Source organism: Anolis sagrei, chromosome 4, assembly GCF_037176765.1.
Source record: "Anolis sagrei isolate rAnoSag1 chromosome 4, rAnoSag1.mat, whole genome shotgun sequence".
Lineage (NCBI taxonomy): Eukaryota > Metazoa > Chordata > Lepidosauria > Squamata > Dactyloidae > Anolis > Anolis sagrei.
The window spans coordinates 80,853,523-80,870,987 of record NC_090024.1 but is presented as its reverse complement, the minus strand read 5'-3'; the positions used below and the strand labels follow the sequence as shown (position 1 = coordinate 80,870,987).

General features: G+C 40.3%; 1 protein-coding gene across 1 annotated transcript in view; it reads right to left on the bottom strand.

Moving 5' to 3' along the window:
- Positions 1-17,465, bottom strand: part of JARID2 (jumonji and AT-rich interaction domain containing 2) — a 257,357-nt gene that overhangs the window by 121,460 nt on the left and 118,432 nt on the right. The window contains exon 2 of the mRNA XM_060774854.2: positions 4,630-4,765. Coding sequence (XP_060630837.2) covers positions 4,630-4,765 — 136 coding nt within the window. The remainder of the gene's footprint in view (positions 1-4,629; positions 4,766-17,465) is intronic.

The following is a 17,465-nucleotide window of genomic DNA, read 5'->3' as shown; positions in this document are numbered from 1 at the left end:
ATAGTTTCCGGAGATCACAAAGAAATACCCTCATCTGATTTTAACGTTTCCACATAATGGAAAGGAAACAAAGACATACTGTTAACAATAGGACAGGGATCGTGCGAAACCCTGTAAATATCTAGAAGCAACAAAGCAAATACCTACTAAAACAAACATGATGCTAAATTAATGCATATGTTTACAAAAATCCTTTCTAGCATACTATAGCGAGAATGATGCCAAGGGCCTGCTTCAGTCAAACCATGTTTTATACTAAAAGAGAACTTTCTACATGTGCACGCCTCTCCTCTCAGTCTCTCCTTTCCATTCATATTCCAACTCAAAGAGTTAACACATCCTCTTTAGAACAAAACACAAGTTTTATATTCCATCCAGGTTGTCAACCTATGGTTTGAGAACTTTCCCTCCATACCGGGATTGTAGGACACATTTTAGATATCATCTTGCTATGAAGGATCAGTACAAACCATAACTTTTGTGTTTGTGGAAAATACTGGTTTGCACTATTTATCCATGTGTTTTTCTCCCCTTTATACTGTGGTAGCGTTTAGCACAGCAGGTTAAACCGCTAGCTGAGGCAAAATTTGCTGACCAAAAGGTTGGCAGTTCAAAGTTGAAGGTCAGGGTGAGTTCTCACTGCTAGCCCTACCTTCTGCAACCTAGCAGTTCGAAAACAGGCAATGTGAATAGATCACTAGGTACCGCCTCGGCGGGAAGATGAAAGACATCCATGCAGCCAGAAAGGGTCTATGGACAACAGACTCCTCAGCATGGAAAATGGAACAAGAGCATCTCACCATGGCCAGAGTTGAGCATTGCCTTCAAACGCCGGAGATGAAAAGGGAAACCTCTGCCTTTGTTTGTGTATTGTATATCATTGTTGTTCACTGTATAAAAGGCACTGAATGTTTGCCTATATATGTGTATATTGTAATCTTCTCGGAGTCCCCTCGGAGAGGTAGAGCAGAATATCAATAAAGTTAGTATTATTATTATTTGAAACACAACAAGATGAGTCCACAGCAGACACTCTGCTGGCTGTTTTATTGGATCACACGTCGGATACTTCCCAAGTGTCTAGGACTATGTGATGTATCAGTGGATAATGCATGCAGATCCCAGTAAGGTGGCCTTCTGCAGCTGGCAGATGGTAATTTTGTCAGCACCCATTGTTTTTAAGTGCAGGCCAAGGTCTTTAGGCACTGCACCCAGTGTGCCGATCACCACTGGGACCATCTTGACTGACTTGTGCCAGAGTCTTTGCAGTTCAATTTTTAAATCCTCATATCGTGTCAGCTTTTCTAGTTGTTTCGCTGAAATCCTGCTGTCACCTGGGATTGCGACATCAATTATCCATACTTTGTTTTTTAACACAATGATGATGATGATGATGATGATTATCTCCTACCAAGAGATTACAAGTGCCTTATAAAAATTAAAATGAAGTTCAACTAAAATATTATGTTACAAATTTAAATAAAAAGAAACACACAATTCTATTTAAGAAGTCGCTATGATGGAGAAACCAAATTTCAGCAGACGGGAAGAGGATGAAGGGCGTCAAGTACAAGTTTGGACATGAAAAGCAAAACCAATTTGGTGGCAAGCAAAACAGACATGAGTGTGGCCTATTTAAAAAGTTAAACACAGAAATACCATGGTCCTAGCAAACACCTCTGGACAAACATTACTAACAACCTTTGCCAAGCACACCACTTAATCTCTTTTTTACACAAAGGACTCTTTTTGGCTGAGTTTTATACAGGTAAACCTGAAAAAGTAACCCTAAATCATGCAAAATTAATGAATTAAAATCTGAATATATTTTGTCCTTTAGTTAAATTTGACAAAGAGTATTTTGTCACAGTGAAGTGTCATTTAGAATTCCGGAGTTCTGCTCCTGATCTGTTCCCTTGTGTGTAAGCGCTGTTCTGAAAGCAAAAAACTAGGTTAACCCGCTTTTCATCAAGTCTACTTTGGGAGAAACCAGATGCTGTAAAATCTCAGTCATGCTCTGTAACCTGGCACTCCCTCAAAGCTCTGCAATACACAGTTGCTGTGCATCATGCCTTCAAGGCCTCTTCCCCTCCCTTCAGACTATTTGGGTGGGTGGGAGCGGAGCCACAATAGAGTACAAAACTTTCCTACAGAAAGTGACAGAATATCAATTGAACGCAGCCATTATAGAAAACAGGCTGCTAGAGCTGCTTTGTGTCGTTCTCCAGGCAGATCGGAATGGTTTGCTGATAGAACATGAATGCTTTCAGACTTGTATTTCGCATTTTTACTAGGGTGAGAAATCAGAGGGAGTTTCTTTATCAGATACGAGACACTGTAAATTGGCTGCGCAGCACAGTACAGTAGATGTTCCCACATCTCTTTATTAATAAAGCACTCTACTTCTCCTTGAATAAGTGGTGAAATACAATGCCTCAAAACATGACGCAAACAGAGGTGCATGTAATGTATGCAAGCAGCCAGCTGCTGTTTTAATGTTTGTAAACGTGCACTTAGACAGGCATTAGGAAAATGATCTAGACATGTCCAAAGCAACTGCTGTGGTAGTTAAATAAAAACTGGTTCAAAATGCGCACTAATATATACAACAGCATTTTTCTACTGAACCAAACTGAAAGTACTTTGGATGAAATGCACATTGTAGACTATTCAACATTAGGCTGAGACCATTTGTGAAGGACAATTTGGTGAAGGTTACATATACATTATACCATATGGGTGAATACAGGGAGTGGTAAGTTAACTATAGTGGTCAGCTAGCTTCACAGATAGCCAGTTCCTTGTATCATTCCCCCATGCAATGAAAAGAATTGTGTAACGCCATTGCTTCTCTGCATTTCCAAACAGTAATAAAGGTAAAGGTTTCTCCTTGACAATGAGTCTAGACATCGAGTCCGAGGATGGTGCTCATCTCAATTTCTAAGTTGAAGAGCTAGCGTTGTCCGTAGACGCCTCCAAGGTAATGCGGCCAGCACAACTGCATGGAGCGCAGTCATGCTCGCCACGTGACCTTGGAGGCATTTGCTTCAATTGGGGCAGCCCAATTGAAGAGTGTTTTGAGTTACGAGTTGTTACTTGGCCCGGGTTTCGCTTTGACATACTAGCAGAGTTTTGAGTTGAGAGCTAGTGCCAGAGAGAGTGCTACCACAAGAATCCAAGGCTTTAAGGCTTCAAGGGAGCAGCCTCTGTGCTTTGTGCTCTTGCCCGCTTTGGGAGTTTGCTGTCTGCTTTGAGGGACTGAGGGTTGGTTGACTTTGTGTGGGTTTTATTCCTGGTATGTTTGGCTTCATAAAGAAGGAGAGAGAGAGAGGGGGGGAGAGAAAGGGAGGGAGGCTAGAATGAGTACAGTATGAAGAAACATATGCTTCTGCCTCTTCACTTTGTGCTTTGTAGTCCCTTGCCAAAATATTGTGCTTCTATCATTTTAAAGTTGATCTTCCTTTTTTATTGTTCCATGTGAATGTGCATTTATACATTATTTGTTATTTATAAACTAGGTAAAGGTAAAGGTTTTCCCCTGACATTAAGGCTAGTTGTGTCATCTCCATTTCTAAGCTGAAGAGCCAGAGTTGACCGTAGACACCTTTGAGGTCATGTGGCCGGCATGACTGCATGGAGCGCCATTATCTTTCTGCCAGAGCAGTACCTATTGATCTACTCACATTTGCATGTTTTTGAAATGCTAGGTTGGCAGAAGCTGGGGCTAACAGTGATCGTTCACCCCGCTCACCGGATTCAAACCACCAACCTTTCGGTCAGCAAGTTTAGCAGCTCAGTGGTTTAACCTGCTCTGTCACCAGGGGACCCTCTCAAAACAGTGGCAAAAATGGGCTCAATCTTGCTTAGAAGGAAAATGTTTTATTAAAGAAAATTAAAATGCTAGATATATACTGTCAGCCCTCCATATTTAAGAGTACAGGACCCCCACAAAATGTGGAAAGACCTAAAATTTAACATCTGTTTTTTCAATGAGAGAACACCTCTCTATGGGCCTATCTACACTGAATTCAGGTTCAAACTGGTATTGAAGAAAATGTTTTCACTGTGCAGGTGATTAAGACAGGACATCCTGGAACAAGTTTGGAACCTGAATAGTGATTACACAAAGCACAGAGCTCTGATGCTCATTAAGGGTTTTGGGCTTTGCTTGTGCTTGTGAGAGTTTGTTATCTGTCTGTCGCAATTTGAAACTAGCTTTGAACTGCATTAAATGGTCTGTGTATAGGACCCAAGAATCTATAGGTATAGGTCTTCCAACAGAAATCTATGGTCAATTTCTGCTGCAAGTTGATCACATAACCATGCTGGTGGACTTAGAAATGGCTAGAAAGTTTTCTGTCTAGGACTCCGTAGGTCCTCCAGTACAACTCCATGGCAGAACTAAATCATAGCATCACAATGGAAGACAGATTAATACTATCTGTGAATGATGAAATCTTCCAAAGTGAAGCATGCAGATATGTAGGACTGATTCAATATTGAAAACACATTCTCCCATTCCACCCAACAGATTGCTCAAGCAGAAGGAGCACCAAGACCCCTGCATTGTGACTCCTGAATAGAGCATCCTGACCCCGAGCAAGGTCTGTTTGCTAAGAAAAGACTCACCATTCACACCTTTGAGACTCCCATGAATGCCATCGCCATGTTGCCTCTTCTGTGCATTCTTGAATTCCTTTAGGGATAAGTAAAGGACTTTTCGTACCACCCTCTCCTCTGACCATGGAATTCCATCACTATCATCCTAGAAGGACAAGAGAAAGGAAAAACAGAAATTTATTTTAATATTCAGACATTTAAACGTATACACACACTTTCTTATTTGCCACTTCCTCATTTTTTGAAGCCAAGTTTGTTCTCCAGCTGAAATGTGAAATTTCTAGAAGGAAGGACAAATCTCTTGCTATCACTGCATTAGCTTTGGCTAGGGATCTGACCTGTCCCTTTGACTCTTGTATCCACTTTTCTCTGATGCTTCAAGACCACTTTTAACCTTCTTTGATCCATTCTTGTATTTTTGCAATTCTACCTACACTTGAAACACTCAAACCATCTGCTACCTCTCACAGTAAACCCCACTTTTGTCTTAAGTCTTTCCTGAGCAATGTTAGACATGTTGGGTTGATGTTTTTGGCTGTGCTCCTAAATGTGATTGGCACACAGATTCCTTCATCTATCTATATAAATAAAATGTAATGTTTGTTTGTGGGATTAACATAACTCAAAAACCACTGGGTGAATTGACACGAAATTTGGACACAATACACCTATCAGGCCAATGAGTGACCATCACTCATGAAAACACTGAAAAACACACCAGAAGGGACTTAAAAAGCCAAAACACAAAAAATACATTACAATGCATCCGCAAAACCACATATATACACATATACACAAATATATACACATACAAAACACATATACACAGACTGGGTCACAGCAACGCGTGGCAGGGGATGGCTAGTACATATAAATATAAACGTAATGTTCATTTGTGGGATTAACATAACTCAAACACTACTGGGCAAATTGACAGCAAATTTGGACACAATACACCTACCAGGCCAACGAGTGACCATCACTCATAAAAACACTGAAAAAACACAGCTGAAAAGCCTTAAAAAGCCAAAAAACAACATTACAATGCATGTGCAAAACCACATATAAACGCAAACACACACATAATATACATATACACAAATATAAACACACACAAAACACATATACACAGACTGGGCCACAGCAACACATGGCAGGGGACAGCTTCTCTCCCTCCCCCCCCCCCCCCCCCTATATGCATGCTCTGTTCATTTTGAATGTCATCATAACTCAAAAACTGCTGGACGGATTGCAGCCAAATTTGGTCACAAGACAACCCAACGAGTGATCATCACTCAAAACATGATTTTTTTTTTTCATATGGGAGTTGTAGTTGCTGTGATTTATAGTTAATCTACAATCAAAGAGCATTCTGAATTCCACCAATGATGGAATTGAACCAAACTTGGCACACAGGATTCCCATGATCAGCAGAAAACACTAGAAGGGTTTGGTGGGCATTGACCTTGAGTTTTGGAGTTGTAGTTCACCTACTTCCAGAGAACACTGTGGACTCAAAACAATGAAGGATCTAGACCAAACTGGGCATGAATACTCCATATGCCCAAATATGAACACTGATGGTGTTTGGGGAAAATAGATCTTGACATTTGGGAGTTGTAGTTACTGGGATTTATACTACACCTACAATCAAAGAGCATTCTGAAACCCATCAATAGAATTGGGCCAAACTTCCCACACAGAACCTCCATGACCAACAAAAAATACTATTTTCTGCTGGCCTTTGGCAACCCGTCTGACACCCCCTCACGACCCCCCAGGGGTCCCGACCCCCAGGCTGAGAAATGCTGCCTTAAGACCATCCAGTCTAACTCCATTCACCAGGGCAAGAAAACATAATCAAAGCGCTCCTGACAAAGTCATCCCACCATAGATATAAATAGATAGATATGATTCACACACACACACACATATATGACAGATATAGTTTCATAGAGTGAATGAGATCCCTAAAAACGACAATTATATGTTGCATGTTCCAGAGTAGGCAAAGCAGACAATCTCTACATCAACACTAACAAAGAAATGACAAGAAATACTGTTTACCCACAAGTTTAAAGAAATTCCATATATTAGAAACCAACACTTTCTCATTGCTTTATTTTCCAGATCACCAGACTGGGTCACAGCAACATGTGGCAGGGGACGGCTAGTTGTATATAAATGAGTGACCATATAACTGTGAGTGCCTGACAGTGTGAAGAGAAATACACATCCCCTACTTGTGCAAATACACCCGTGTGAAGTGGCCCTCGGCCCAAGGAAAAATGCTTTTAGTTACAAAATAGTGATTTTTGGCTGTCTCGCTTCATATGTTTCAGTTTCCCTGTTGTGCTGATTTTTTGGAAAACTGTTCCTGGCTCTAGAGTTTCTCAAGAGCTGCCAAGGGAGAAAATTAAGAGTTTTTTGGATGACCTTCATTTCAGAAACCATAACCTAAGTCATTGCCAAAGTTTAGAATGAAGTAAAAATACAAGTATCAGTGAACAATTCCAAAGGATAAGAATGTTTACAAACTGCATGACAAATATAGTCAAGAAGATTAGAAAAATAAACCTTTTTTAAAAGCCTACTTTTGGGCTTGCCATAAAGAACTTTGGTACTTTAGGTTAAAAAGAAAGCCACTGAACATTGCGCACAATCGTTTGCTTTCAGTTCTATGACAGATTACCTACAGGGAGCAAAACAGTAGTGTGATAGCAGAGCGAGTTAACAATTTGGCAGAAGATGATCATTACACACTAGGGAAGCACTCTTGAACTGCAATAGTAGAGAAATATGCCTGCATTAGTTTGAACATGATGCATATGCACCAAAATGACAGCATTTGCAGAAACTTTGCAAGGCAAAAGCTTTACAAAACGTAACGTGTGCTACTTTCAAACACATAGTCAACTCGAGCCAGGAGGTTCATAATGGAAAAAAGAATATGGAATAGAATGAGAACAAATATTACAATTAGAAGACACCTTCCTCACTACTGCCACAAAATTAACAATTATTCTAGTGTCACAGTGGAAGTTGAGGTACCAAGAGAGCTTGACGTTTTTGTGGCATCCATCTTGAAGGAATAATATGAGTGTCATGCTTAAGATGTTCAGAAGCTAATCATAATTTCAGCCACAACAATTTGATCACACCTACCTGTGACACAATGGAAGAAAGAGAACACCATACAATTAATACAATTAATTAGAAGACTTAGGAGAACTATATATTCAATTCTTTCATTCCACAAATCATAAAAAACTATCGACTAAAAAGGGTGGTTCAAATGGCTCTTTCTTGTATGAAAATTGCTCAATAAACTCCATTTGTAACATTACCTAATTTATAGTATTATAACATCACTTGCAATGTATTTTAATGCTCACAAGTAATATCCCTACTCCTTTGCTATGTCTATGATAATAAGCAGGCTCCAGAATGATTTATTACCCAATTTGGGCTTCTTGTGTCTCCAGCAGATATTGCAACTCATCCATTTCTGATCAGAACTACCATTAAGATTAACTAAGGCAGAGGGAGCTCTGGTATGGACTGGTCCATGAGGTCACGAAAAGTTGGAAACGACTGAACGAATAAACAACAAGGCAGAGAGAACCTATGGTTTTACCCCATACTTCTGATTCTGAACTCTTTTTTAAAAGACACGCACGGGGTGAAACAATTTACAATGTTTGCTTATTTTTATATGTTCCACAAGCATCAAAAAACTAAAAACATCCTAAAATAACCAATATTCAGATGAAAGATCTTATTTCTGCCATGTTATAAAAAGAGCAAAAATATACTACTAATGTCAACATACCAGTTTACAAATCTAGGACTGATTTGGAACAAACCAGGTTCATCAATTCCTGTATATATTGACTGAATAAGACCAAATTCCTAAATACTCTCAGCACTAGTTCCCATCTTATATTGGAAGTTAAGCAGGATCAGCTCTGATTAGTACTTGTATGGGAGACCACCAATGAATACCAGGTGCTCTGGGCTATATTTCAAAGAAGGGACGAGAAAAGATGATTCTGCATATTCCTTGCCTAAGAAAATCCTATGAAATTGATGGATCAACAGGAGATTTGAAATATATGCACACAAAACACAATACATGACAGCAGGGGAGAGTGGCTAATATCAACTAACATACTATATTACAAAGCTGGCCTACAATGGGACTCCAAAGCCTGGCTTGTTTGAAGCTGGAGTCTCACATTTGGTTGGTTTTGTAAATTATCAGTTTCTAATTATTTTATTCACTCGCCACTTAAGAATGAAGTAAAAACACGTATGCTGCACATGTCAAAGCAGACCAGATAATCCCAAGTATTCTTGCTTCTTGCTACATGTGAATGCAGCCAATGCCATTTCTCATCACTAAATATTTTCAGCCTTTATTATAATGACACTATGCATTAGATACTTTGCATAAGATCAAAATAAATGACAAACCCCCGCTCAAAGGCTTACGATCTAAATCTAGCCAAGGCGGAAGGAGGACAGGGAGATTGGCATAAACAACATTGTGATGACTGAGTCTTCATAAAATTTCATATTCATAATTCATAATCACTGAAACTGCTTTCTCTTCTTAGTAACACATGTTTATCTAAGATGCAATGCATGTAGAATTTTATTAGAAAACAAAAACCTTACAATCTAATTAACTAACATGAAATCTAATTATTTAGGATGTGAAGAGGGGAGAACACAGCCATTGGTACTGTTTCATTGGCAGAGTGAAATCTGCTGATGGGATTAATTTTTAAATTATTCCTGGCACACACTGATCAGCAGAGTTAGTGACCTACGAAAGGTACAATCCATCTTCTGGGACATCGACGCCATCAGTCTAACGCAGAGGACACTGAAAAGGAGACTGGAACAAAAGGCATTTCTGACATGTCGTTGCCTTGGCTGTGGACAACTTGTCTTTTACAAGTTGGATTCAAAGGAAATGTGTCCAATCAGACATTAGAAGGCACCACTGCTTAGTTATAGGCGCGTGTGGTAGATGTTTAAAACAAAGTCTACCTAATACCAAAATTTGAAAATGCATGCTGATTCACTTAATCTACCAATGAACACACCCAAAATGCTACAAAATAATTTCCTCTATTAAGGCAAAGTAAAAGTACCATATTTCACCGCATATTAGTCACCCCTCCCCTTTTTGTTCAAAAACGGGGAGGTGCGACTATAATGCAGTGGTGACTACTACACGGCGAAAAAAAATGCAGGCATTCAGGTGAGTGAAGGCTCACTTTGCATGGCTGTGCCCTTTGCAATTACAGGGCATTCCTTGTCTGCCAGCTGAGATAAGTCCTGTAGCTGCAATGGGCAGGCACACTTCATTCACTCACTTGGACAGGTGTGTGGGTGAGTGAATAAAGGGTGCAACTATTATGTGAGGAACAGCAAAATACCAGACTTTGTTGGAGCATGTAAAAATCAGTTGGTTGGGCTATGCCCAGAAGCTAGCTGAGCCTGGGAGTTTTGGCAATAGTTACATGTTTAGATTTGTTGTGCAGGGGCTTACCACGACAGTTAGTATTTTTGCTTCTAGGCTGCTGAAAGAAAATCCTTCACATTGATCTCTCTCAAAGGACATTGTGTGAGTCAATGCAACTGTTCACATGACTGTATACATGTTGCTCTGCATAACAAAGAGTAAACATCTTATTCTTTAGGGATAATCTGTGTGGCATATATTTTTGCTAGCAAGACAGTGTGTGGATTGGAAAAGACATGAACTACACATGATTTTCATTCCTTGGCACCCCTAAAAATGGGGGTATGACTTCTATGAAGTGGTAACTATTGTGCGATGAAATACAGTAGATGTGTATAGCACATTCACATACAACTTCTGGACCCTACATCTGAGTTCCCAAAAGCCTCTGTCAGTCTCTCTACCTCACTTTTTTAAAAAAACAAAAAACAAAACTGTATACCGTTGCTCCCCAAATCTTACAGAGTGTTCCCCAAAACATGCGAAAATATTCCCCCAATACTCCCACAAATATTTCCACATCCTGCAGTACTCCCAAATATCTCAATTTCCGCTTGTAGTGGCTCTCAAAATGGTGATAGGAAGTGATGTGATGGCACATATTCCCATTTTGAGGGGGACTGCAGAGGAAAGGAGGGGGGTTACATCTGAGATTTTTTTTCATGTCAGGAGCGATTTGAGAAACTGCAAGTTGCTCCTAGTGTGAGAGAATTGTCATCTGCAAGGACATTGCCCAGGATGTTGCCTATATGTTTTACCATCCTGTGGGAGCCTTCTCTCATGTCCCTGCATGGGAAGCTGGAGCTGACAGATGGGAGGTTACCCCACTCCCCAGTCAGCAGTTTGGCTGGCACAAGGGTTTAACCCATTGCGTCACTGGGCGCTCCACCGGAGTCTGGAGATGTAGCCTATGGAGGGAATGGCATCAGTGAGGAAACTGGGCCTAACTCTCCCTTCATGCAATTGGCCAACACCATCACAAATAAATGAAGATATACTTAATTATAAGAGTAGTAGAATCCTGGCACTCAAGCTACTGGACTACATTAGATGCACTTAAAGGATCGTGACCTTCCTTAAAAGCATATCAGGAAATTTCAAGTTCTTTAAAACCAACCTTCAGCAAACAAGGGAAAGAGAAAAAGCAGGACTACTTATTTAGCTGTTTGCATACAACTTGGCAGCAACAATTATTTTATTTGAAGAGCAGGTTCAAAAGGTACACTGACAGCTTTGAGCATGTATAGTATAACTATCAAGGGAAGGAAGGAGGTTTCCGGTTCTATCGAGGCTTGGAGATTTCCCAGGCCAACAGCTCCTGACCCCATTTCTCATATGAAATCCTTAAGAACATGCATCCGCATTCTTGTCACCTTTCTGAAAAGGCTGAGCAGGGCTCCCCTGAAAGAAATGGCCACTTACAAGAGTGTAGCTTCGAAAGGGCTACTCCATATATTTCCTTCATATCAACCTTCATGGCCAGAATCACTGGGTTGCTGTGAGGTTTTCGGGCTTTATGGCCATGTTCCAGAAGCATTCTCTCCTGAAGTTTCACCCACAGCTATGACAGGCATCCTCAGAGGTTGTGAGGTCTGTTGGAAACTAGGCAAGTGGGATTTATATATCTGTGAAATGTCCAGGATTGGAGAAAGAACTCTTATCTACTTGAGGCAAGTGTAAATCTTGCAACTGGCCACCTTGATTAGCATTTAATGGCCTTGCAGCTTCAAAGCCTGGCTGATTGCTGCCTGGAGGAATCCTTTGTTGAGATGTGTTAGCTGGCCCTGATTGATTCTTGTCTGGAATTCCCCCTTTTTTAGTGTTACTTTTAATTTACTGTCCTAATTTTAGAGTTTTTTTTAAATACTAGCCAAATTTTGTTCATTTTCATGGTTTCCTCCTTTCTGTTGAAATTGTCCATATGATGTACAGCTGAAGCATCTTCTGCAGAGTTCATTGTAAACACTGCACAACAGATTTAATTAAATGTCCAAAACAGTCACTAGGTGACATTTAGAAAGCTTTAATTGTCATCAATTTTTTTCAGTATCCCAACATTGAGTGAATGGGACCCACAATCTAAGAAGCAGTGGGTTACTCCACTCTGGTATATGAGCTTTTGTCATTTCATCACCTTTCAGAAACACTACCACAACCTATTTCTATTGAAGGAAAAGTTCCCCTTGGTACAAACAATAGATTTCCTTTCAGTGGAACCAGGGGATGCCGCTACAACTCTGATCAAGACAGCAACAAGAAACTCTCAACAAGGCCCTAATTCAGGTAAATCATTTTCTACAAGCAAAGAATGTGCTATCCTATCAAACTTGCTCAGCATTATCTCTGCATTATTTTGTTTTGCTGACTACAGTAAACTCTAGCTCACTGTGGAAAGCAAAAACACCAGAGAACACATACATTGAGGTATTTTATTTAATTACTCAGAAGTAAATGCAATTTTTTGGCAGCCATTATGCCTTAAATTTTCCAGGGTGCTCAGTGTTTGAGTAAGACGAGGTTATATATTTAGAAAACAATGCCTGGAAAAAATGGCTCCAATTTTGCATTACAATACAAGGCAAGTTGAATAATTTGGCAGCTGTTCGGGAAAACAAAACCTGCAAGATAGCTGCAGTGCTGAAGGGTAAAGGAGAGTTGAATACTACTGTGTCAACATTGCATTGCAACATGGCAATACTTTATCAAGATTCCAAAGTACACTGTACTGCTAATAACTTCAGATGGAAGAAAGGTCAGCCTATTAAAGCAGGCATTCAATTGCAAACTCAGCTGTGCCAGAGTCCAATGCAGGGTTTCTACGGTCTCTTAAATTTTCCGGAATATAGGCAAGAGAATTGGCCGTCTGCAAGGACGTTGCCCAGGGGACGCCTGGATGATTTGATGTTTTTATCATCCTTGTGGGAGGCTTCTCTCATGTCCCCGCATGAGGAGCTGGAGCTGATAGAGGGAGCTCATCTGCCTCTCCCCGGATTCGAACCTGCGACCTGTCAGTCTTCAGTCCTGCCAGCACAGGGGTTTAACCCATTGCACCACCGGGGGCATCTAGATAAGAAATAATTGATTTAAGTGTTTAAGATTAAAAGATGTGGATGTTCTGCTGTGCTGTTGACTAGGCAATTGCCTAGACAGCTGGCCCCAGTTAGAACCCAAAAATCTTGTCCTCAAGCACTTTATGATGGTTATACTCAAATCCTTAATGGTAAATCATTCTTATCCACATTGTTGCTATATGATATTTGCACTTTACTCATTAGCTCTATCCTTTAATGTTATGGCACGAGTCTGCCCATCCATGACGAGACATTGAACGTTGCTATTGGTTGTGGGTTTTGATGTTCATTTTATATACTATTTAGGTTGTTGTTTTTATTTTGTTATATTGCTTTTGTTGATATGCATGTTAATGTATTATGTTTTAACTGTTCTGTTGGGCTTGGTCCCATGCAAGCCGCCCGAGTCCCTTCGGGGAGATGGAGGCGAAGTATAAAAATAAAGTTGATTATTATTATTGTTGTTGTTGTTGTTATAGACACTGAGAACTGGGAAGCCCTGGCCCTTGAGCGCTCCAGTTGGAGGTCAGCTGTGACCAGCGGTGCTGTAGAATTTGAAGAGGCACGAATGGAGAGCAAAAGAGAGAAATGTGCCAAGAGGAAGGTGCGTCAAGCCAACCCCACCAGGGACTGCCTTCCACCTAGAAATCGATGCCCTCACTGCGGGAGAAGATGCAGATCAAGAATAGGGCTCCACAGTCACCTATGGACCCACCACCAGAACACAGACTTTGGAGGACCATTATCCTCGGACTACGAGGGATCGCCTAAGTAAGTAAGTAAGTAAGTAAGTATTATTATATGAACATTTACATTTTATTTTATGACCCAGCATTGAAAGTTTACCATTTATATATTGTGCTCCACCTTGAATTGCCTTTGAGATGAGAAGGGCGGAATATAAATGTTTTAAATGTTTTAAATAAATAAATAAGATATAATAAGATATGCTTCAAGTGTTGTTCTTGTTATTCTTCATATTCCACTTTTATCCCTGTGATTGAGACGCAAACCTGAATGTGCATACCACTCTGCAAGTGGTAACATAACTAGTTTCTAATCTAAGGACAAAATTGATTATTTAAAAGAAACTCAGGACAAGTAGATAAATTAGGCTCTCAAAACTCTTAATCCTAATCCAGTTTTTAAAATGGTCAATTCTGTGACAACAATGAAACCAGATCCGTTAAACTCGAGTAAGACTTTTAACATACTTTAAAGCAAACTTTCAAACACACAAACTGAAGTGATTAAAAGGGAAGGTTTTTCACCAGACTCCTGTTACATAGCTTGTGACAGCCACTAAAACAAAGTTTCTGGAGTAAAATAACTACTTTCAAAGTAAGTATCGCACAGCTAAGCAGAAAATAACACTTTCGAACAAGGAACAGAAAACATTTCCAATTTTGTTACATAGTGTTATTCCAATACAACTGGAGCGGCATATTGTCAGTATTAACTAGAATGCATTGTTTTGGAACATGGTCAAAAACCTTGAATCAAATAGTCTGCAAACAATATATTGCAGACTATATGGTTTCTAACTTGAGCTAACTATAGGGAGCGGTATACAAATAAAGTTTATTATTGATTATAAAATAAAAACTTGTTTATTCGGATTTAATAATAATCCGTACCTCTATTAGGAACATTACATGCAAACTATGGATAAACAGATCTTGTTCATGGTCAGATGAATGCAGTAAGTGAACGAATACAGGTTGTACCAAATCAGGCACCATTGCAGCAGTAATCTGCCGAACCGTTCCTCACACTTAAAAAGCAGCCACCGAACCATCCCTGTGTACATTACGGAATAACCAGTGTGAATTGCAATGAGTTAACCAGAAACAAAGATAACAAGGTTTCCGGCTCCCTGACCAACCACACCTCCCTGACACACAACACACTTGGCAGTCACCGAGAAGCTCCAAAGCACAACACAAAGTCAGAGCTTTTTAACCTGCTCCTGTCTGGAGCCTTGAATGCTGTGGAAAGGCAGAGTCACACTCCCTCTTCGGCTTTATAGCAACACTCAGAATGGCTCCAAATCAATATGTAGGGATACGGGTGCCAAAAACACAGGAGATGTAACTGGCTACTAAAACACACCCAAACACAGGGATCCATATCCTTATGTCAAATCTCAGGGTAGTATCCTGCTTCCATAAAAGCACATCATGAAGGTGATAGGGACAGCAGTCGTTTCCAGCATTCAAATGTCTTGCGGGTAGTTTACTGAAGCATGCAACCAGAGTCAGAAAACAGTGAATTCCCAATAACATACTCCAACTACCTACTGGGTGATCAATTCAGCCCCGAGGAGCTCTGTCTGCCGAGATCTCAGCAAATAATTATTTTTCAAGGTGCTGCAGAATAATATATATTATTCACAGGATTTCACTTGCCATGCTGCTCGGCATTCTGTATAGTGAAAAGACTATTTACTCTCCATTGAATTCAGTTAGACCTGCACAATCATGTCTGAAAAGAAAAGAATGGAGCTGAAGGTATACGCTACCTTTCAAGAGGCTTGCCTTCTGGAGGCATGCCATCAATTGTCTGCTTCCTACGTGAGGAGAGAGCAAATGTAAGTTGATGCATGGGAATTCAATGTTTACAGTAGGTTTGCAGTGTTGTTTAAACAGCAGGATGATGTTGTGTTAAGACTGAGCACACTCCTTCCTACAAAGTGATGTTCGTTTTAACATCAACATAATACACTCATTAGAAATCGGTCTAAAATTAACACTCACGATTTTGAGCATTCAGGGAAACCCACATGATTTCTCTCGTTCAATCTCAAACCGGCAAGCATTCAATCTGGAAAAGGCTTCAAACACTTTGTACCAGGTACTGGGAACACATCACTCCCTTGCAATTCTGACATTATGTGGAGAAATGTTTAACAGGCTTTTTAAAATGACGTCTGCTTCTTTTGAGAGAAAGAGGGAGAGGGAAATTGTGTGTATAAACAGCTGGCCCTCCGTGTCCACGGAATCTGTATCCACAGATTCAAGCATTTAAGGCTTGAAAATACTCACCCCTCCTCTAGCAAAAAATCTAAAAAAAATCAAATATTGGTTTTGCCATTTCATATAAGGGACACCATCTTCCATTATATATATATAATGGACTTGAGCATCCACCGATTTCGGTATACACAGGGAATCCTGGGACCAAATCCCTGTGGATACCAAGGGCACATTGTACACGCACACACACACACAAGAGTATGGTGCTACCATATACAGAGTCAGAATATTGTCTCACCTCGGTGCTGAGCACTGTGGGTCCCAGAGCAAGGAAACTGGTCTGCAAATCCATCCATGTTTCCCAACCCCAGTTTACACAAACTGACAATGACTTGCCAGGATTTCATGCTGAAGTTTCTAACAGCTTTACCTGGAACCTTCTGCATGCAAACCATGTGCCCTACTTATGACATATGGAGCCCCCGGTGGAGCAATGGGTTAAACCCTTGCACCGACAGGACTGCTGACTGAAAGGTCGGCAGTGCAAATCTGGGGAGTGAGTGAGCTCCCATCTGTCAGCTCCAACTTCTTATGCGGGGGGACATGAGGGAAGCCTTCCATAGGATGTTAAAACATCGGGTCATCCCCTGGGCAACATCCTTGCAGACTGCCAATTATCTCACACCAGAAGCACCTTGCAATTTCTCAAGTTGCTCCTGACACATACACAAAAAAACTTATGACACATGGAAGGATGTAATGTTTATATAAATATTATTTTACACCAAACATAACTGATAAAACAAGGAGGCTTCAGTTTGAAAAAGCATTGAATGAGAAGAAATAGCCTGTCACCAAAATCTGTGTTCACATTTAATCAATAACACAGTTTCCCTATCAAGACAGAAAATAGAGACATATTTTCCATCATTTAATAATATAGTACAATCAACTTATCCACAGATAAGTCCAAAACATATTCTCCCCTGGGAGTGTTTGAAGGCCTCTCTAGGTCCAGTTCTATGCCATGCCTCCGATCCAATTATAGCCAAAATATAGGGTTCACTGGTATTTACTGTTTGATGTATCTTGGAATATACCCTCCACAGATACAGGGGTTGCACTGAGTCTACTATAGTTTGTGGGTCACTCTAACCTATTGAACCTAATTGTGCGTGGATTCTGCTCTCACTGCATCTAGAAACTAATTCTGAATAATAGGGGTCATCCAAAGTCTTTCCTCTACTCCATGACTAATCTGGG